A 23,030-nucleotide genomic window follows, 5' to 3' on the forward strand; every position below is an offset into this window, starting at 1 on the left:
CGACCTGAAGCCTCCAGCTAGGAGAATTCAGGAAATGCCTGCTGCCTCACTTTTTGGGCTTCTGGCTCTTTGCAAGAAGTCAAGAAAGGCTTTAATAAACTTTTATTTTAACAGTCACAAGGCTTCATGTCAACATTTTAAGCGTTAAACCAAGAAAAACAGTTAAAGGTAGATCATGTTTGACGGTTTACCTGATACATGACTGAAACAACGACTTGACAGAGCTCCAAATGATGAAGTGGAAGTAAACGGAAGTAAGGAGTTTGGTTTAGTTTTATTGTTCTATTACATTAGTCAAATGTATCTATAAATACAGGAGTCAGATTGAGGCTAGGCAGGACTATGTCAGTGTCTAGGGTACCGATTCTGCTCCACTTGACTGTTGTTCATTGTACTCAAATATGATTTGCCTTAGCAGCTAGCCTATTTTTAACCCCAAAGAGATAACAGTAGACCCAGAGGTTGCATAACTTATACAACTTGTTTTCCGCAAGCAGTTGCTTTTATACTGTCTTGTCTTCCCTATTTTTTATTTATTTTTTTGCTCGCTCATGCCGTTGCTCCCTGTGCCCCATTACATTAGCTGTGCTCTTCTTACCTATGTATCCCCTACCCATCTGTGTCACTTCATCTCCTTTCCTCATCTCTCAAACCATGCATTTTGTTCCACTCCCATTGTCAGTTAGATGCCTGTCTTCTCTTCTCCACCCACGTTCCCTCCTACTCTGTACAAACCTTGAATTGCATGAAATTATGCATCATCGGGGATTTCGTCGGGCCTTATCTTTTAGAGTAGAAACTTTGTCAGTCTTCAGCACTTGGAAAGTCAGAAAAATGCCAGACATTACCTTAGTTAGGGCAGAAATGTACTCTTAAAGTCTTTGCTTGTTTTTCGCTTCACAAATGTGAATTTTTCCCCGCACTGTTTGTCTGTTCATGTTTCATTCCGTGTCTCTCTGCTCTCTCTTCTTTTTAATTCTTTTATTTCCACAGGGAATTTACTTGTGACCAGAACAAGCTTTCCTTTTCTCTCACTTTTCTCTCAGAGCAAGTCAATCCTTTGTTCCCGCCATTTAGTAGCTGCATATCTGGCAGTGAGAAAAACAAAAAAGGGACAATGCCTGCAATCCAACCATGTCTCCTGTGTTTACCCTCTCATCTCTCGTCACTTAGCTAAGCAGAAACTGGAGGATCGTCTAGCGGCGGCAGCCAGGGAGAAGCTGGCCCAGGCATCTAAGGAGTCTAAGGAGAAACAGCTACAGGCAGAGAGGAAGAGGAAGGCAGCACTCTTCCTACAGACTCTCCGCAGCCCATTCGCTGGAGAACCTGAGGCAAAGAGAGCTGAGCTAGATGCATGTGCTCAACTCGAGGTAGGTACATGGTTGCAACGGTTGCATAGTGTTCGTCACTGTGTGTTTCTATTTTTAACAAATGATAGTAAGTGTAATATGAATCATTATTCATGTTACACATGTCTACATTAACTCAAAAACTAAAATGGCATAAATATAGTGGGGCACATACCCACCATATGTAGTCACCACATTTTGCATGCATATTTACACAGCCACGAGTCCTAAACTAAGCTTTGTTATTCTTACTCAAAGTGTGGGAAATGCTACTTTCTTTGCATTTTGTTCTAGAGTCCTTGGTATAACTTTATAAATGACTGTGGTGAAATTGAATTTCTCCTCAGTGAGCCTTTCAAACCCAAGAACACTGTACCAGCTCTTAGGCGTGGTGGTGGTAGCATCATTCTCTGGGGTTGTTTTGCTGCCAGTGGGTATTGATACATTGCACAAAGTGGATGGAGTAGTGAAGAGAGACGACTACCTCCAAATTCGTCAACTTCACCGATAAATGGTAGAAACACCAGTATCAGGTGTTCCACCATAACAATGATCCCAAATATACATCAAAACTGATTTTGGACTGTATAAAGCAGGCCTTCATTAAGCTATTGGGATGTCCTTCCCAAATCCACAACCTCAACCCTGTTGAAAATATGTGGATTGATCTTAAAAGCTGGGCCCGTGCTGAAAAACCAACACATTTCGATAAACTCTAGCATGTAAAGTGCTTTGAGGGGTCCCGAAAAGCGCTATATAAATGCAATCCATTATTATTATTATTATTTATGTCAAGACAAATAATTTAAAAATCCAAAATACACAATACAGTACAAAATGCACCCAGTTTTTTTTTCCTAGTCATTAAAGCTGTCTGCTGTACACTCATTCCAGCCGGGGGGAAAACTGTTAAAAAAGAATTAAAAGCCCAAAATTAGGCTGACATACATGCCTGTGATGAATGTATGTAAATTTCTTAATGCAGCTGTAGTTACCTAAATTGTTGATTCCCTAAAATGTTTATAGACTCCAATGGAGAGGAGCAGAGCCTATCGGCATATCCCAGTGTCACTCTAAAGATACAAACTGAATTATAGAAAACTTCTTTTCTTCACTCCTTTGTTCTATTTCTCAAATCTCCATACCTCATGTAGGGTACGGAGATTCTGTTTTAAAATTCTCCTTTGTGAAGTACTACGAAGGTGTTGCAATAATGCAAATTTTTAAAGCCTTTTGTCTGTCACAAAAAGGCAACAATACTTTATAGTGTAAATAAGTCTCTGATAGTGGTCATTTGATGTGTAGATTGCCTGTCTGTGTGATGGATGTTGCATGTCAGCTCCTCATGTTAGCCCAACTGATTTGTGGTGAACTGGAATATTGCCTGTTAGACCAGGTGGCAACGGACAGCCTGCTGTCACTACTGTGCCAGCTCTTTCTTTCTTTACCAGATGTTCTCCGTCTTCTGCAGTGGCTATCAGAGCGTAAATATCCTGAGGAAAGAGTCAGGCCAATAGCCTACTGTAAATTAGCTGTGTACTAGTTAAATATTTGAAAAAAAAAAGGTTGAATTTTGTGTGTATTCAGTCTTCAAAGTATTTTGTTTCAGTGGTGGGAAAAAGTAGTAAAATCTACGTAATGCTGGTATGAGGTACACATTGAATAGGACATTGTAAAAAGTCACACATCCTCAAGGCAGACAGTAGTGCAGTGTAATTGTTCGAGTCAATAGGTTTTTCAGTTTCTATTAAAGCTTTTTGCAGATTAACCCCCTTTAAGTAAGACATGTTCACCAATTTATTAATTTGGAGAGTCACTTTGAAGAACAAATTTGTTGCAAGTGTATGGAAATCGAAAGGGATTAATGTGATTAACACGAATTGTTGTGAATATCCTAGGGGCAGTAATTTGGAGGGTCACAAAGAAGGATCATCCACTAGTACAATTTGGTGGAACTCTTAGTAGCTTTGAGGACAGATGTGATTGCTGATGCGATGCAAAATGAGCTGACTTGGAACTGTTGATGTAAGCGCTCCATGTTTCCCATAGTACCCATCATGTTGATTATCCTGCAGCAGTGTAGTGGATAGTGTAAACTGACATGAGTAAACAGATCCCGCTGGCTAAGCGTTTCAGGCCCAGGCAATTTATCCTTTTCCAAGTGACACTTTCAGTGTTGTGATTTGCTGCCGTTTTAGCCATTTCTTATTACATTTTGGCTGAAATGGTGACGGTGGTGGATATGTAGCTTTGTGTTTCCTGCAGATTGATATACTCAGAGATTGGTGCAGATTCAGTCTGGCTTTGCTTGTGTCATTTATCTGTTCAGCTGATTTGGTGTGTTAATTCTGTACACTGTAGCTTGCTATCACCAGTGTGTGAATGGGTGGATGATTGTGTATAGTGTAAAGCGCTTTGGAGTACTTAGGACCAAGTAAAGCGCTATACAAATACAGACCATTTACCATTTTATTTCAATTCAGCTGCTCTTACAGCTTCATTCGAACATGTTAGTGCTAAAGATGGCACCTTTTGGTTCTGTTGGTAAGAGGAGTGAAATGGAGGGCAATAATGAAGCAGTGATATTGTTTTCGGTCCCCTAACTGGCTACCAACAGTAGCAGATAATGATTGCTCAGTAACTGACAGCTTAATATACGACCATTCTCTGTGTAAGAGCTCTTCTCTGTTGGTCACATGGTTTAGGTGATAAATGCTTTCTTTATTATTATATACGAGGTCATTTTTAGTATACGAGAAATCTCGAAGACTTGGAAAATGTAGTTTCCCTTTGCTTCTGTTCCTTTATGCTCCCAGGACAGTACTTTTCTTTCCCGCGCCTCTTACTGTCTGAACTTCTATATCTTGCTAGAACAGGTGTGAGAGGGCAGACGTTTTGTGTGCCTGGTGTTGGGATAAGCCTCCCATATGCCAATCCCAATTTGAAACCATCGTTTCTTCCTATCATTTCATTATCTTTCCCTCAAGCTAGACACCAGATTGGGTGTAAAAACTGCAGTGTAATAAATATCCTCCATTTCTCTGCTTCTGTCTGTTTTAAGACACTTCTTTTCTTCTGTCATGAGCACATTTTCTTTCTATTTTTTTGGCTTCTTCTCTCATGTTGTTTCATCATCATCATCTCTCACCCCATATTTCTCTTTGTCCCTTTCTCTCTGTTTTCTTACAAATTTTAGCAGATGGGTGAGGGGAATTAGATCCATGAGACAGCTCTGTTGATACTAAGCTGAAGTTGGAAAAATTTATTTGGATTGCTTTATTGCAGAGCTCATAATCTTTTTTTTATCTCACCACATAAAGGATGCCGTTTGATGTTCTTTTTCATCCAGATGCCCCTTTAGTACCAGGAATATACACAAATTTAAATTGGCCGTCTCAGGAGCAATCTAAGACCTAACCCTGTTAGATAAAGTCTGTCCTTGGAAAATCTATTGCTATATTTAATCCGCTGATGGACTGAAGCCAGTTTTTCAGTGTGAATCCAGCAGCTGACCAATCTAAAATGAACAGACTGACTCACACTGGGGTAATTAGAGGCACTTTGCAGCTGACAGTTGTAACTCAGTGTGTAGCCAGAGGGCTGCACTGTGTTGTGTAACCACAGTTTTCCTTCTGTTTTAAAGGAGAGAATATGAGCAATAATTTCCCAGGAGAGTAAGAAACTTTCACTTTTCCTGAGCCAGCCTTGTTACAATCCCTTGTCCCTTTCAGTGTGCATATGACTATTTATAGTACCGTCTCTAAAGAGAGAAAAAAAAACCCTCAAGTACATTTTTCTTCTTCACCTTTTGTGATTTTAGACACTGTGCAGCTGTAGGCCTTAGAGCAGAAAATAAGTCAAGTTAGAAAATTAAGAAAACAATTAATCAAATTTATCTAAAGCATTTTTAACCACCATACGTGAATACAGACTAGGCATATTTTACCCTTATATTTCCCGTGGTAGCTCCGCTATCTATAGCATAATATAGTGTAATGCAACCACACCTCCAAAACGTTTGTGTGACTGTGTAAATGTGGATAAAAACAAAATACAATCATTACTTACAATATAAAACAGAGAATATATCAAATATTTCTAGGAGTATATGTCCTTTTTCTTTTTCTTGTTTTTTAAAAGGGCATATTAAAATTGATGGCAGCTACATGTGTCAAAAAACGTGGGACAAGGCCACTGTGTAGCAACCCCCCCCCCCCTTTGAGAGAGGCCTATTGTCTCATTGTTGTCTGATAGTAGCCAACTGCTCAACAATTGTGGGACTTCTGGGATTGTAAATTTAGTGATACAACGAATGCTGTCAGCTGGTCCAAGGTGTGGACTGCAGGCAGCCATGCTGTTGGAATAGATGCAGTATGCGGTTGAGCAATGTCTTGCTGTGAAAGGCCTCATCTAGATGTAAATATGGAATGATATGAAATATGCAACACCTTCCCTGAAAAAGTTGTTGTCTGAATTGGAGCATATGTTGCTCTAAAACCTGTATATACCTTTGAGCTTTCATGGCACCTTTCCAGATATGCAAGCTACCATCAGAGATGCAGGCTTTTGAACTTTGCTTTGGAAAAAGCCACATCCTCCCTCTCCTCTTTAGTCTGGAGGACGGAGCATTCATGTTTTCCAAAAAGACATTTCACATTTAAATTAATTTGACCAACAGTTTTCCACTTTGCCTCAGTCCATTTTACATGAGCTTTAGCCCAGAGTGGCGTTTTTGGTTCATGTTTATCTGTGGCTTCTGTTCACGATAAATCTTTCACCTGCATTTGTGAATGTCACGGTGAGCTGTGTTCATGCAGTGATTTCCATAACAGAATTATGCCTGTTTTTAATGTAGTACCACTCAAGGCCCTGAAGATCACAAGCATCCAATACTGATTCCAGGAATCTTTTGATGTTATATATTCAAAGTCTTCAGAGTTGTACAGAGAAACATGGATTTTGAAATAGTTCCACAATTTGTAGACGTATGTGTTTTGCAGATTGGTGAATCTCTGCCTGTCTTTTAGAGAAACAATGGCTCTCTAAGATGCTCGTTTAATACCCGGTTATGTTACTGATCTGTCACCAGTTAACCTAATTACTTGCACAGTGTTCCCCCAGCTAGGGTAAACACATTCCAGCCAGGGTTGTCCATTGCCTTCATCTTTTTAAGTAGACAAGCTTGTTAATTGTCCACAATATCAGATATAGGAAGGTACTGTGCATGTGGGGGGAAATAAACAACAAAATAAAACTGACGTTTGTTTGCTCTCTGTCCTCATTTTGTCTTTCTTTAGCTGCAAGAAGCTTTTTCTGCTTTTGTGGATCCTGCACCTCCTCAAGTATCCCCTGCACCACCTGTTTATGCTCAGGATCAAAGATTGTCTGTGGAGAACCATAGAAGCCACCACAGCAGGGAGCCCCCATCCGTCTCGTCATCATCTTCCTCGTATATTACCTCCTCCAAAGGTCCAGAACGCGACAGAGATCGCGACAGAGATCGAGATCGAAACAGAGATCGAAACAGAGATCGAGACAGAGACAGGGACAGACAGAGAGACAGAGACAAGGATAGGAACAAAGGGAGAGACAAAGACAAAAAGAAGAAAAAACACAAGAGGAGGTCAAGATCCAGGTCAGCATCGAGATCAAAGAGCAAACACTCCCTTCCCAGTGCCTACAGGAGATCCCGCAGGTCCAGGTAAGACGCTCCCACTGAAAAGTCAGCCTTTTTTTATTTCTTTTAATCCACCACAAAAAAGTCAGAGTGAATGCAACAGTGATGCTGCTCACTCCAGCCACAGGCGGCTGAAAAGAAGCTTCTGTTATTTCTTTTTTGTCATTATGTTTTGCTTTGAGTTTATGCTGCCTTTCTACAGATTTGTGGGGTTTGGGGATTTTTTTTGTTTGTTTGTTTTGAGCAAGGTAACTGAACTGAGAGGTTCAACTATTAGAACATTGTGATAGGAAAGAGACGCACACACACAGGCTGTATTCTTAATCTTATCCTGGTTGTTTCATTTTCCAGCCTTGCTATGCTGTGTTTGTAAATGGCATGCATGTTCTGCATATTAGGCAGTGGGACAAAATAAATTTGACTGCCCTTTATGGAAAGAAATCTGACAAGGTTATTAATTTCTTAAAATATTTATGAATACTTAATGCTTTTCTGCCTAGTTAAGAATAAAAGTAGTATTTCCATTTTGTGAGTCCTTTTATATAACTTGTATTAAAGTAATGAACTGAATAATGATTTTTTTTCCTGTTCAGTTCCTCAGTATTTAAACAGTGTTTATCTGTAAATTGCACCACGTTCAGGTCTTCCAAAAGTTTACTGAAATAATTGAAAGTCTTATTCAAACCTATCTTTTCTTCATTTTCAGTTGTGCAAAGCCCTCATGTCACCTTTTTTTTCTTTTTCACTTTAACGCCATTAGGCTTATCATTTTGTTTTTGCCTCACTCTTCTCCTCTTTTTCTTTATTTCCAATTCATTTGCTTCTCTCTCATATTCTGCCTTCTGATATTTAACGATTTCTTCCATCTTTCATTCTCTTTGTTCCGCTCTCTGTCCAGATCCCGTTCACACTCCCCAGGGAGAAAAGACAGAAGAGGCAACTCATCAGAAAGGAGACGCGAGGAGAAAGAGCGGGAACACCATCATCCCAGCAGCAGCTCCAACTTGCCCAGGGGGCTTTCAAGATCCAGGTAAATCTAACAGCAGGTGTCTTCACAAGTCATAGGTCCTCACATGCAGCTTGGTTTTCACACTAAAAACATTGATTTTTGCTGCCTTTAAAGCTGAGAAGGGGCACTAATGATGCGACTCTTGGGTGGTTAGTCCATATTTTCTCGATATTCTTCAGTTTTCTTTATTTTTACAAAAGCAGCGGGGGAACCGTTATCAGTGTTCAAGGTTTTCCATGTGTCATTAAGGCCAACTTCATGTAACTCGAAGACAGTTTGATTCCCCAAAAAGGGGAGGGCATGAGGAAGTTTTGGCAAATGCATTGCAGAGTTCATCCCAGTAAATATAGTTTTGTCTTTATAATTGTACAACAGTCGCTTGATACCGACAGATAAATAGGCATTGTTACAAAAAATAAAAGTACAGTCTCACTAGCGTTTCACTGCTTTAGGCACTGGGCAGCCTCCTGTCATTGATTCACCTGGGAAATCTGCAACATACCAAAGAGTCTCTAAAGATTTTTAAGGCATCCGTCCAAAAGAAAGAGCTGAACCAGAAACAGACCTCTCATCACGATAATGATGAAAGAATGAAGCCTTATGAAATGGACTAGTTGTTACCACAAGGCAATACTAATATTACAATATTATAAACAAACAACAGCACAAGCAAGAAAATCCTCAAAAATCTTGTAACTGAATGAAATTTGCAGGGAATTGTTCAAACCAGAGTAAGAGACTGGGAATAACTATGCAAAATGCCTCTTAAATAGAGTTTAATTGGCCTGTGAAGTTAAGGGTGTATATTACAGCAGTTCATATGCTCAGTTAAATTATAATTAAAGACGTTTATTTTGTACATTTTGTTTTGAGTACACCAATATTTCATGCAAGGCTTGGCAGATACAAACCACCACTGTTTATTGTGCAGTGTTAATATCTGATTGAGACGTTTTAGTTTTTAGCTCCTGCTGTGCTCTTCTTGCGTTTGTCAGGTCTCCTCCTGAACAGCAGAGGAGCTCCTTGGCATCCTCAGGACAGATGCAAATTGCGGCCTCCTCGTTCTCACCATACTCTTCACCCGGCAGAGTTTTGTCTCCATCAGCGAGCCCCGCCTCCAGCCTGGCTCACTCAAGGTAACCCCTCCAGACGCTTGTCAATAATCCAGCTTGCATCCAGCAAGTAAATGAAAGTCTCTTTACTGAAGGCTTAAATGTTTTGTTTTGGGGTTTTTTTGTTTTTGTTTTAGCTTCAAGTAAATGAGAAGATGTATTCTTGCATTTAAATCTCTCTTATTTGCAACAATAGATTGTTCCTTTAGGTCTGATAATCGAACACTCCAGCTGCTGCCGATTTAAGAACCTAACAGAGGTTATGCTGATGCACTCTTTTTCACTGACTAATGTTTAGAAATGTTTATTTTTATGTTGTTGTTGTTTTTTTCTGTTTCTAAACTCCTTCTACTGAACAGTGTTTGCTCTCCTGATATCACAGCGCACAGCTTGGGTCTTTCAGCTTAAAGGTCACAAGGGCAAAAGCGCATTAATGATCTTGGCCACAGACTTGATAAGACTTGCAGTTGGTAGTCTGCCACTTTAGCAGCGTGTTGACTTTTCAATGCAAGAAGACTAAATGTTGGCCAGGCGCACTCTGTTCACTTCAATATCTTACTAAAAGAGAAGGACTCATTATGAACTTGTGGCTTGTTGGTAAATAGAGCCTGTTAATTACAAAATAACAATATTTTAAATTCCACCTCTTTTATTTCCAAAGTTTTATTGCAAAGTTTCCAGATTTTAAGCGTCATGCCTTCTAGCTGATACCAACCAGTGCGTTTGTGGATGTTCACTTGTTTTGTAGTTTAAAAGTTTAATTTTTCAGTCTTTAGTTTGTGTAACCCAGCATAACTTTTAAAATCTGCCGTCATTAAAAAACAGGCTTCTGGGAAAACAGGAAACAATGTAAATATTTTTGACTTCTGCAAAATTGGAAAAACACAACAGTTCCTTTTATGTTCAAACTGAAGTATTGCATGCACCATAATTTAATGTTTTTAAAAGCTCTGCTTAACCAGTATATCAGCCGTCTCATGTGCTTTGTTATGAAGGAGAATGCTTTTTCTTCCATAGATTTAGTAAATGCTCGTCTTTTCATGTGGGGCGCAATTATCCTGGCAGATGCAGGAGTCATTCCAATAGAAGACAGTCTTTTGTTGCCCTTTCTTCCTAAACTGTGGGTGAAAGCATGAAAGGTTTTGCTGTTTACTTTCTCCGGGGAAAGGAAACTAGATCATGATGCCATAATAACAGCGGGAGGGGCAGGTAGTACTTTATACTGAGTGCCGTGCACACACACAAACGTTTGAAATCTTCCATCTTCGCGAGAGGAAGAAAAGCTAAACTTTTTATCATGAGCAGCGGTCTTTTCTGCAGTTATGTTCACCTGTTGTGTTCAATCAACTTGTACATGATTTGTTCCTTTTTTTTAATCTCTTGATGAATTATGAAATGCTGGACTGTAGAGACATTTAAGCTTCGGAAGGAGCCGTGAAGCTGAACTTGAGGCCTGAAATTTGTCTGCATGATTAAATACTCTGTCTGTGTTTGGTCTTTTAACTCTAGATGGAAATTTCAGTGTTACAGGACACTTCTTTCACCTCTTTCCTTCCTTCCATCTTTTCTTTCTATCGCTCTCAATGCCTGTCGAACTTTGGGCATTTCAGAGAAACATCATAAATATTGAATATTCTCTCCTGTTTACATGATTGATTTTATGCTTTTTGACTCTTTTGTGTCCTTCTCCTCTGTTTTCTTTTCAGGGGTGGTTCTCTGGAGAAAGACAAGGCAGTGTCCTCATCCATAGTATCCTCTGTTCAGTCTAAAATAACTCAGGTATTGTTCTTTGCTCTTATCCCAGATGCATCCCCTGCTGAACTTTTCCATCCCATCCAATGAAAGTACTTAGTGGTGTTCTTTGTTTCCATCATGCAAAGAGGAAGGATGGAAAGTGCTGTTCTCTTTCAAACACCAAAATATAGCTAGTTTTTAGAGCTTTTGACTTGAACTCATTTTATATTTATCCACTTCTCCCGGTACCTTCTGTGTGTTTTTACAGCACGTCGGTGTGCTATATTTGTTTGTTTGAACCATGGGGAGGCCGATGTCTTACATTTATATGTGGTGCAAATGTGATAAAGCTGCACTCTGTATTCAGTGGCAGTGTAATCCAATCTCATGCATCATACCTGGAGAAAAACTGCCGGTCTGATTTTGTTTCTTGACAGTTTGAAACTGTTGTTAAGAAAACTGTGCGGACTCCAGGTTCACTCGGTTTCAGCCATATTGAATGATCATCCGCAGCAAATTGAATTTGGTTCGTTGCCACCGAACGACCGATATTAAACCGTCATGATTTTGCTTGCCTCTGGGACTTGTCATCAATTTTGATTTGGATAAAAATGTAACTTAACATTTCTCTCATAACCTTGGAAGTAACACTTGTCAAAACAAAGCGGTGAGAACGGATTTGTAGATGGCCTCGATTTGTTAAAAGTGTCTGCTAAGTTTATAGTCGACTGATGGTTGACCGGTTGATGGCGCAGGTTTCTAATAGTGTTTTGTTGGATAACATTGTTGAACCGTGTTGCTGAGGTCTTGTTTACCACTGTTTGGGGTACATGTGCTCTTATTTTAATAAACAAACAGCACTTCTCATCGTGGCAGTGGATCTTGGCTCCAGATTGCTCTTCGGCCCTGCGCATCTCATCCTGGGAGCTTCGCCAAGAATTTAGGATAAGAGAGACTGAATATTAGTTGGCGCCGATGAAGCGAGAGGCAAAAACAGAAACCTCTGCAAACTTGCCGAAGTCTTTTGGGAGATGGATTTCACTTCACTGCAAAGGAAGGAGGCAGAAGCAGCACATGGTCTTGAAAATGTTTTCTCCAGTGGTACTTGTAAATTCAGACAAGAAGGACCATTACCATTACTGCTGAGAAACACAAGGTCAAGTTCAGCAAGTTGTCAGTTCAAGTTAAGAAAATGGCAGGTTTCAACATTCAGTATGGTTTTGTACCCCATGTGTTTTTTTTCTTTTACATTTTATAACGCAACAGAGAAGCAGAGGTTGGCTTCGCATAACTTTATAACTTGTTTTAGTTTATTACTTAGCTGTGTAAAAACTAAGCCCACAGTTTTGGAAGCTTGGGTTTAAGCCTAAAGCTGTAAAAGCTCGCCATACACTACCTGCTTGGCACTAAACGACACACGTGATGTGTAAATAAGCGAGTGTTTGCTAAGAAGTTGCCGCTTCAACTTAAAAGCTGAACCTTGTGTCAGTTTTGCTTCTCATCACTTCTCGTCGTGGCAGTGCATCTTGGCTCCAGATTGCTCTTCGGCCCAGCGCATCTCATCCTGGGAGCGCAGGATGAGAAGTCACATTCCCCAAATTGCTTAAAAAAATTAATTGTCAGGCTTTTCTTTTCTGTTTTAATAAAAAACACCCAAAGAAAACTTACTGAAAAGGTTTGATTGGATAGTTGCCACTGTCGTCATGCCCTAATGCAACCCATAGTCTCCTGTTGAGTGATGAGCACAGCATAGACACTTCCAGCTGTAAAATTACAGTAACTGCACATAGAGCTCTGCGTGTAGCCGCTTTCTGACAGTTGACTAAACCAAATGTTAAAATACTGTGTGTGTGTGTGTGTGTGTGTGTGTGTGTGTGTGTGTGTGTGTGTGTGTGTGTGTGCGTGTGCGCGCGCTTGAGAGAATTTTACATACTGCTTACATCAGTGCCATGCATTTAACAGTAATCCAACATTTGCATACAATTGTTTCTGATGCAGCCTGATAAGGTGGCACTGACATGGATTACAGCAGCTATCCTGTAGTTTTCTAGACGGGACAATGCCAGTTAGTCCACCCTTTCATTTTGTGGCTGACAAATAGGCTGCATGGCTGAAAACTCTGCGAACACACACAAAACAACACAACGGTAAAATTAGCGCTTGTGCAGCATCTCAGCATTCCCAAAAACTGATGGCGTTGTGTTGCCAGAACAGTTTCCGGCTCTGTGCAGACTGCTCATGTTCTTCCAAGACAAACTCTGATTACTGGAGTTAAAAATGTCGGTCTTGTTTTATGCAACGGGGTATTTGTTCCTCAAGCTGCTGAAGCACAGAATGCCTCAAAATATAAAAGCACATCGTAGCATCAGGTTCTCCTTTGATTTTGACAGTGAGAGGCACCTCCAGACCAAAGGAGAACCAACGTGTTTATTGGTGTCACATAATTATTGCTGTATTGTTATAGTGCGTCTGGGTCATATTGGGCCTGTTTAATGTAGATAAGTGGCAGGCTGTGTTGGTGTTTTGTCTCATTTGGGTGCGAAAAATGAAAAACAGTTGCATCTGAGTAAGTGCTACACACCCGTAACTCACAGTGTAACCTCACACACGGCTCGCCAATAAATTCTGACCCCGGCAGGCACTGTCCTTGCCTGCATGTTTTTAAATTGCTATAGACAATTTATAGCCACTATTTTGTTGCTTTCAGAAGTGCACCTCAGATTAAGTGCATTCACGCGTATCACTTCTACAGACGAAGCGTTATATAATCCACAGAGATCATTGATATTCTTAAACACTGTCTTTATTAATGTCTGTTTAATGATTCTCCTTAAAATTGTTGTAAAATCCACAAAACAAAAGTGCAAAAACACGAGCAGTTACTGTTGAGTCCTGTCAGTCCTCATTTGGACATTGTGCTCATTTAGATTCATATTTATTATGTAGCTTTTATCTCTTTCCTGAAGCTTCTTTGTTTTGCTCCTAATCTACTTGTATTTGACTGCTGTTGAAAACCTTAGGAGAACTTTGAGAAGCCTAAAAATGTCTGTACGTACTTTGATTTTTAAGTCTACATCACCATAAACCTCTCTGATTAAATGTCAGTAATTTAATTTATACTTGCCTCTGCAATGCATTATTTTGATACACGGATTCTCCTCCAACTGAGCGAAATAAACCTAGCATGCAGGTAAACATAAAGTGTCAAACGTGGGAGTACAGCCCTGTGCAATATCACCTAAAAGACTGATTATTCAGAACTGTGTCACCTTACTGGGAATGTGTTTCTCTAAGCTGAGCAGAGCGTTTACTCGCATGTAAACTTGGATCTTTTATTTCTTCCGTACTTTGTTTGTCCACTGACTTTTCTTTTTCTTTTTTTAATCGTCTTTCGCATCGATTTTTATGTGGCGCCAAATCTGGAGAAGTGTTCTGCCATTATTCATAAACAGTCTGGAGGGTTTATGTTGCTCTGCCTTTCTTTAAAATCTTCCAAAGGTATATTGGATTGACATTAGGTGACGTACTTAACCACATCACAGTGTGTCTGCTGTGTGCTTTAGATTGTTATCATGCAGGAATATTCCTCTGTTGCCGCGCTTCTGGAGGCTGGAGGTCATCTCGTCTGACGGGAGTTTGTCATATCCTCAGGCATTCACGGTGACATCTGTGTCCTCTTCCAACACTTTTTGTGTCCGTGCAGCCCATCTCATCTTTATTTCCACCTCCATTCTTTACTCTTATGACTATGCATTCACTGTGGCAGTCTTGGGCAGGTTCATGTGTAGCCTGCTGGATTTCATCTAGGGCTGCCACGATTAGTCGACTAGTCACGATTACGTCGACTATCAAAATCGTCGACGACTGATTTAATAGTCGACGTGTCGTTTGAAGCTTTGTAAGATCACAAAAGACGCAGGAATAAGTAGCAGGATTTAAGAGTGCAATAACGGACTGAAACAGAAGATGGCAGCACTGCATGTACAAGGATGCCAGCTGCCGTTAAACCCCGAAGAAGAAGAAGTAGCTCTGTCCCAGAATTCATAGCGCAGCCCAGCTCAGTTTCCAACAATGGCGACAGCTAGTTAGTTTTAATGTTACTCTTATTATTCTTTTTGGGCCACAAAATAAATGGTTAACATATTTTCAGGCTTGAATTTAGCTGTGTAAACCTCAAATATCTGCTCAGTTTATCAAGACACCACATATTTTCAAAAGCGCTCCGACGTTTTCGGAGACGTCTGTTACCCACTAGCTCGAGTGTTAGCCGGGGGCTAGGCTCACTAGAGCCGGTGAGAACCCCGGACTCCCGACAGATCGTTTTCAAACCCACCGCCGTCTTTCGCTACTCAGGTTAAATATATATAAGTCACTTAGATAACTTAAAAATGTTATTGTTTGGCTTTTTTTAGTGTTTTATTTGTTCCTGAGTAAATCGGTTTGGTTGAGATTAAAGTTATAGTTTTTAGACAGCTGAATAAACGTCAAGCAGACAGCTGATTATCAGAAGTGTGAGATGGTAGAGAGTTTACTCCGGTGTCCTGTTATATTTTAGATAGCAAGGAGTTTATTAAACTTCACCGAAACAATCTGCAAATTTCATTAAAATTTAATAAACTACCATCTTGTCTTTATTTTTAGTTAGCACATACCTTAAACACTTAAAGCTGTAAGCTAATGATAGTTATATAAGAGCAGATTCATGCTGGTGCAATAAGCTGAACGCTGTACGTCCAATGGATGCATGATCTGATTAGTTGACTAATCGGTGACTAGTCGACTATCAAAATAATCGTTTGTGGCAGCCCTAATTTCATCAGAGGAAAATATCAAAAATATTCCCATTTGACTGAAGGAGGTGCTCCCAGTGTCAGTCAGGCTTCTTTTCTGGTACTTTAGCAAAGTGTAATCTTGCACCTTTATGTTGAAGAGCAAATGGTATTTAGGGGGGGGGGGCACTGTCCATAGAAGCTGATGTTATGCTATTTTCTTCACACTGCCTGAGCCAACACAGAAGCTGTAATTTCCAGCGATAACCCCTGTGCCCAGGGTAAAGCACTTGTCCGTCTGTTTTCAAAGATGTGCAAGTAGTTCAGTGTGTTTGGCAGCGAACAGCCACTCTGATTCTGAGTGGGACCATGGCTTGTTCTCTACCTCCTGATTATTGCTTCAACTGTGTTTAATATTTGTTTTTCTAATGTATCATTAGTCTCCCTGAAGAACTGTTAGATCAGTGATGATTTTAGACAGATGCAGCCCATTCAGTGCTTTTTCTCTTTTGCATATAAGTCACACTTTAATAGCTCCTCTTGTTAAGGTCATGCCAAGCATGTCAGTTGGTCCAGACTCTCCAAAGCCCCTCTGTGTGTGTGTGTGTGTGTGTGTGTGCGTGCGTGTGCGTGCGTGTGCGTGCGTGCGTGTTGTGTCCTTTCTGTATGTTTTGGTCAGCAGAGTGTTTTTCGCTGTGAAACTCTCCCATGGATGCCATTTTTACCCAGGCTCTTTCTTGTTATGAATCGTGAACTCTGACCTTAACTGAGACAAGCGAGGCCTGTGACTCTTTAGATTTTGTTCTGGGCTCTTTTGTGACCTCCTGGATGAGTCCTCGATGGGAAATGAATTTTAGTAGGCCGGCCACTCCTGGGAAGGTTCACCACTGTTCCAGGTTTTCTCCATTTGTTGATAATGGCTCTCTCTGTGGTTCGCTGGAGTCCTAAAGCCTTAGAAATGTCTTTGTAACCTTTTCCAGACTGATAGATGTCAGTTCCAGCTGCTCCTTTAGATCATGGCATGATGAGTTGCTTTTAGGATCTTTTAGGCTTTACTTTGTCAGAAAGGTGCTGTTTAAGTGATTTCATTATTCAGTAAGTCTGACATTAATCAGTCCTGGGTGTGGTGAGGGAAATTGAACTCAACTTTGCATAAATGTGAGTAATCATTTAATTCATACTTTCACAAGAGGATAATTACTTTTTTACACATGGCCAGGTAGGTTCGGATTACTTTTTTCCCTTTAATAAATAAAGTCCTCATTTAAAGCTACATTTTGTATTTACTCAGATTATCTTTGCCAAATATTATAATTTGTTTGAGGATCTGAAACATTTTTAGCGTGACTAAAAGCTTTTTTTCACCTCACTGTAGGTGTAAAACTGGACACGATATAAAAAGATGAGCCTAGAGCAGAGTCAGGAGTGAATGGGCATGCAGTTTCACATCCAATTTTAAAATACTAAGACAGCGATGGTGAAAATGTTTATCTTAAGGATTCAAGGCGGTCTTCACAAGTCAGCGGTTCACATCACGATATCCACGCCATTTAAAAGGCGAGATACTCTTTTTCCGGTTGTGACTAATGCATTAATTAAGCGGCGATACAGTTTTAAGTCATTTAATAAACACAGCGGTGCTCTCACATGTATTGAATACTGTACATACTAGACAGCATCTTACAGTGAGGCTGCAGTGTGCTGGATTTCTAGAGCTTCTGGGAGTTGATGTAATGCAGGTCGATACTGTTGCCTCTGCGTTCACACTAACTCTTCTATGAACACTGGAATAACTTCAACTGAAGTGAAACTAACTCGCTCACCTGGCCGTGTGTGTGTGTTCCACAATGAACATCTCTTGATTCTTCTGTCATCAGCAACAACAAAAAAAAAAAGTCCTATTTCAGTTTCTTTTTCATTATCTCGTAGTCGCTTCTCCCACCTTCATCTCAACATAGCAACACAAGCTAGCTGGTGGAAACATGCTGCTGCAACATGCTCTGATTCAAAACTGCTAACTACTTATACCCCATCTGTGATGTTTTACAAACACATCTTGAATAATTCAGCACATCCTCATCTGCCTAATGGGCTCTGCTTCCCTCCGGGTGCCTAGTTGCTATTTGCTTCATTCCAGCTCTTATTTCTCTCGTGTTTGTCTGTATTCCTCTTTCTTCTTTCCCGTCTTCCCTGTTGCTGTACATTTGAAAGATACTTTGTTCACCTTTACAGTGAACTGCACTGGGACCGGGAGTGTTTTAAATTAGGAGTGTGGGTATCTCAAACACTGCATAGTTTCTTGGGGGGGGGGGGGGGATCTAATGACAGAAAGGCTAGATATCAATACATGTGGCTGCTACATTGCTCCCTCAAGATTTTCCTAACAGTTTTTTTTGTTTGTTTAACGGTTGTTGCCGTTAAAAGCAAACATGTGACACCCTTATTTCTGTAATCTCACTTCCTAACTTGACCCACTGGTTACAGTTTTAAAACTGTCTTAAGGGCCCAGTGAGAGTTATAAATAGTGCTTCCATGTTAGTTTTTTCAGGCCTAGTGTTTGTAAAATTAGGTTTCAATCCTAAACAGGTAAATGTGGTTAACTGACAGCATACAAGGAAAATAGTTTGTCCTAATGAGGAAAAAAACCCAACATCCCAATTCAGTGAAAAAATAAAGCTGTCCTTGTAATGTGTGACATTTCCTTTTGTTTAATTTCATGACAGGATTCTGGCACAGCTTTATCAGACATACAACAGAAAGGCAGGCGTGATATCTGTTTGCTTCCAAACAGTCTCACATTGTTTTCTAAAGAAGCCGGTCAATAATAATCGCAGCCACAATCTGATTTCCACCCCACACACAACAGCAAAACCGTCTAAATAGAGGCCGTGTTCTTTAGCAGATGAAGGTGTGCACCTCGCACGATCTATTCCTTCAATTTCCCCACTATTACCAACATACAAATGTTACGATATCACAAATGTTCACATTTAATACTAAAGCTTCCTGTGGAAAAGTTTTTTACATTTTTGGTGTAATTTTGCAGTCAAATAAGGAAATACTGTGCTGTACTTCTCAGCTTAAAGCCAGACGGCATTTAAAAGCACAGACACACAATTAGAAAGTAGCTTTGTAGTTGCGTTGTGTAAAGCGACCAGTGTGTGTCTTCAGGCCTTCTTATAGAACAAAATGAGTGGGTGTGCGTCAGAAGTTAGTCAGGGTGGTCTCTTCCTCTGCTGGTACCCGTGTAAAAACCCAAAACTGTTCTAGTGGTTATCAAACTGTATCTTTATTGATGTATACTGAGGTGTCAAAACCGTCATTATGGGTGCGGGGAGGTCGTTAAATGTCGTCTATGTTGGTGTAAAGTGTATATGTGGTGGGGTTGTGGAGTAGCAGCTGCCCATTGGTCTTTACTCCAGTGTAGATGAGACAAATATAATAAAATGATAAGGACTTAAATTATGCACAAGTGTGGAGAAAAAAAACATGCTTTTCTTACAGGTATCCCTGTTCATTATTACAGAGGTATAAGTACAGCTGGCAATTTAACTGTCACACTCAACTAAAACTCCAGCATCAAACAAAAAGTCGAATGTGAACTTTATGAAAAGTTTCAACATCAAACTCAGGTGTCTGTCTTTAATTAATTTAGTAATAGGAAAGCGTTCCAATTAGACGACTCCTGCTGGTTAAATTTAGCTTTAGATTTAGATTCCAGATTTAAACATGCCACTGCTGACTTACAGTGACGCGAGCAGAGTGCTGTGTCTCACTGATGCTGAGCAGCCTGCTGGTTTTTGGATGTTCTCAGATTTTATCTTTGTAATTTTTTTTTTCTTTACAGAACGTGGGGCAGTGCAGGGACTGTTTAGGTTAATACTGTATCGACTGTGTCTGGGATAGGCTCCAGCCCCTCTGCGACCCTGAACTGGATAAGTGGTTAAGAAAATGGATGAATGTATTGATTGTTTACTCATGAGCAAACTTTTTTTTTTTTGGTCCCAGAAGTCATGCAACATGGTCTCATACATGACGACTGAAGTGCAGCACGCAAAGACCTCCAGAATTTAGCTGCACATTAGTTAGACGGGACACTTGTGGCTGTATTTAGAGCACACGTCCAGCCACTTGATGATAATTCTGAGCGTTGTCATTGTGCGTGTCCGTTATCTGTGTATATCCGAGAACATCAGGGTTTTGAGAGAAACGGCCTTTAGAGCGATTTGATATGACAGCTTTCCCCCCTCTTGTGATTACAGCTGTTAATTCGTCTCATCTGTCAGGAGAGCTCGAGGGTGGATATTTGTCCATGCGTGCATGAATCGCTCGTGCACCGCGATGCAAATTAACACTTCCTATTCTGCAGCGTAAGCACTTGCCCCCGTGGTGTGCAAAGTTTACATTTCTACCTGAAGAGTGAAGGAGGAGAAAGTGGAAATGAAAAACTGCTGTTTGGCAGTTTCTTCCACTTTGTTTCTGTTTCCCTGCTGTGCACTCTCGTTGCAACTTCCTATTAATTATATTGTTTTAAGTAAATAACCTGTTTACAGTTGTCAGGGATATGTGTGGGTTGGCCGGGGAGTTCATATATGTGTTTTCTAATTGCCTTTAAGGGGATTCTGTTGTTAATCTTTTAAAATGTATAGCAGTGCAACAAAACTTTGAGGCTGGTGTAACATTTCAGTGACTATTTATACATTCCTGCATACTCGTTTTCTTCCTTCCTTCGCTTTTTATTTCTTCTATGAAATGAATGAAAGTGTTGCCTTCATTCATCCCACAAGCAACAACAAAAAAACAAATGGATGAACTTGTGTGTCTGTCAGCCGCATGGTTGATTCTCAGTGGGAACACCATTACTAGCAGCTCTTTCGTACTGCAGGGAATAGTTTGCTGAAGAATTACAGGAGAAACTATTCCTCTTTAAGGAGAAGTAAAACACTGTGACAAGAAAAGAAAAGCGTTGGCAGATCTACTTTTTCCATTTTGTAGTTCTTTCAAAATAAAGTGCTTTGTTTTGTCCCCTTCCAGTGCAGTGTGTTTGCTCCGCTCCTAAATTTTGATCGGTTCTGTTTGATTTAGTAGATCTGCTTAGATCAAACTAACTGACTACTAGTTGTATTGTTATTATACCCACCGAGGCATGGCATATCTCTTGCCATGCCAGTTGCAACATTGTACTGGGGGTCTTAGTGGGAAAGCTGTACATTAAAACTCATCTCATGTTTTGTTTTTCTCTCTCTTCTTCTTTGTGCAGGATCTGATGGCCAAAGTGCGAGCCATGCTTGCCACCTCCAAGACCTTCCAGCCTCCCAATTCTTAAAAAGGACGTTGCTTTCTTCTGGATGTGACAACTTTTGCCTGCAGGCGAGTGGTATTCTCCGATTTCCCGGAGATTTATCTGGCCCGCAGCTGTTTCAGAGCCCTCTGTTTATCCATGATTTATCAGTTCAGCAAGAATTGAGCATCGACAGTTTCAGTTTGATTGTGTTACGTCTTGTGCCAAGTCGTAAGTGTGAAGTACGCTGAAGTGAAACCTGAGCACCTGGTTTCACGGCCGGTGTGAGAAAACCGCTCATAACACAGGAGATTAAGTCACAGCTATGTTTTTGGTGCACGGAGAATCAAATGTGAAATAATGTTTGCCTCCTGTTTTGAGATGCTTTTCTCCTACGAGTCACTCTTTGCAGCATCAGCTGCAGGAAATCTGGAAGCTCTCCTTCTATGAAGGCTTATGTTTTGATAATTTAATTTTCCCATCATTTTTCCTCATTTCCTTTTTCTCTTCAGCGCCTACTCTACTACCTGAGAAGTAATTTGTTTTTACTCTGTCCATCAGCTGCAATGTGCAGCCTTTGAATTTTGGTTCCTGGTTTGTACTGTAATGAGTAATGCAGAACAACTTTCTAATCCAAAATGAAATAAAAGTTCTTTTATGATTTACGTGTGGCCTTCAGTTGTTTTATTTTAACAAAAAATAAACCGTCAGGAGAAGAAAATGGATACAATGCAGGTTGTTATAGTGCATTAGATATTGGAAAAATTGTACTTGTGGCTAAAAAAAAAAAGATTACATAATTGGAACATGAATATTCAAATATAAAATGATTAGAAACTAATGATGCATTCTCAATCATCCAGGAAAGTAAATCTCCAAAAGTTGATTCTGTTCATCTGGACGTAGCGTTTTGTGGGAGAAACGTTTCGTCACTCAACACAGAGCGAATACCATCCCCACTGACACAGCAGCCAGGGAGGCAGAAGAACAGCACATCAAGAAGGCCCTGAGTAAATGTGGTTATCCCAGCATCTAAAGGAAGCTCCAGCCAATCCAAGAGAGAAGGACAACCGCTGCCCCAGCAAAAACCTGTAGTGATCCTGTATGTGTCCGGAGTATCCGAGCAGTTGAGACGCATTTTTTCTAAACACCGTGTCTCTGTGGCTTTTAAACCCCAAAACACACTGTGCCAAAAATTGGTCCACCCCAAGAATCGGGTCCCCCGACGCAAACAGAGTAATATAGTGTACGCTGTTAAGTGCCAGGAGGGTTGCCAGGATTTATACATCGGGGAAATCAAACAACCTCTGGCGAAGCGGATGGCACAACACAGAAGGGCTACCTCGTCAGGCCAGGACTCTGCAGTCTATTTACACCTACAGGCCAGTGGACACTCTTTCAAGGATGAGGATCCTGAACACATCCTGGACAGGGAGGAACGCTGGTTTGAGCGGGAAGTCAAGGAAGCCATTTACGTGAAAAGGGAAAAACCATCTCTGAATCGACGAGGGGGCCTAAGGGTACATCACCATCTTACAATGCTGTGATTGCAGCCGTTCCCCAACTCTCTCTGAATGGTACTCATGGCCATTGATCAGTGGTCTTTGATCAGTGGTTGTTGATCAATGGTCATGACAATTTGCATAATTAAGATTAAGGAACTGACCTCCCAGCCCATTGTTCCTTCAGTGGGCTGGTTTCAGTCATTATGCAAATGTACTGTTTATAAGATTGGAGAAACAGTCAGCTGAGACTGAAGAAGTCACTTGGATGAGTGACGAAACGTTCCTCCCACAAAACGCTACGTCCAGATGAACAAAATCAACTTTTGCAGATTGCAAACTAAGTAGAAGTGTCATAATTTATTCTTAGGATGCTTTCCCTCTTCACCAGCTGGGATAATGCCCTTGGTATTTGTTTCAAAAACACTTAAAATGTGTTTCACAGAATTAACGAAGGGAAAAAAGACAAAAGATCCATAGTGACATGACATGTATTATTAAAAAACAAAGCCAGTCTATTTCTATAGAAGTAAATTAATATATATAGAGGGAGGGGAAAAAATCAAACTGGAGCTTATCCCACAGCAAACCCTCAGC

The 23,030-nt window shown here is 40.4% G+C and overlaps 1 protein-coding gene across 3 annotated transcripts in view; it reads left to right on the forward strand.

The window, feature by feature from the left end:
• Positions 1-21,596, forward strand: part of sfswap (splicing factor SWAP) — a 53,502-nt gene extending 31,906 nt beyond the window's left edge. For all 3 annotated transcript variants that reach the window (XM_085413751.1, XM_085413752.1, XM_085413753.1), the window contains exons 14-19: positions 1,174-1,370; positions 6,647-7,050; positions 7,925-8,056; positions 9,031-9,171; positions 10,854-10,926; positions 20,911-21,596. In XM_085413751.1, the coding sequence (XP_085269877.1) occupies positions 1,174-1,370; positions 6,647-7,050; positions 7,925-8,056; positions 9,031-9,171; positions 10,854-10,926; positions 20,911-20,976 (1,013 nt within the window). In that variant the 3' untranslated portion in view covers positions 20,977-21,596. The remainder of the gene's footprint in view (positions 1-1,173; positions 1,371-6,646; positions 7,051-7,924; positions 8,057-9,030; positions 9,172-10,853; positions 10,927-20,910) is intronic.
• The last annotated feature ends 1,434 nt before the right edge of the window (positions 21,597-23,030 follow it).

Source organism: Rhamphochromis longiceps, linkage group LG7, assembly GCF_057381845.1.
Source record: "Rhamphochromis longiceps isolate RC_006_pf linkage group LG7, R_longiceps_female_GT1.1, whole genome shotgun sequence".
Lineage (NCBI taxonomy): Eukaryota > Metazoa > Chordata > Actinopteri > Cichliformes > Cichlidae > Rhamphochromis > Rhamphochromis longiceps.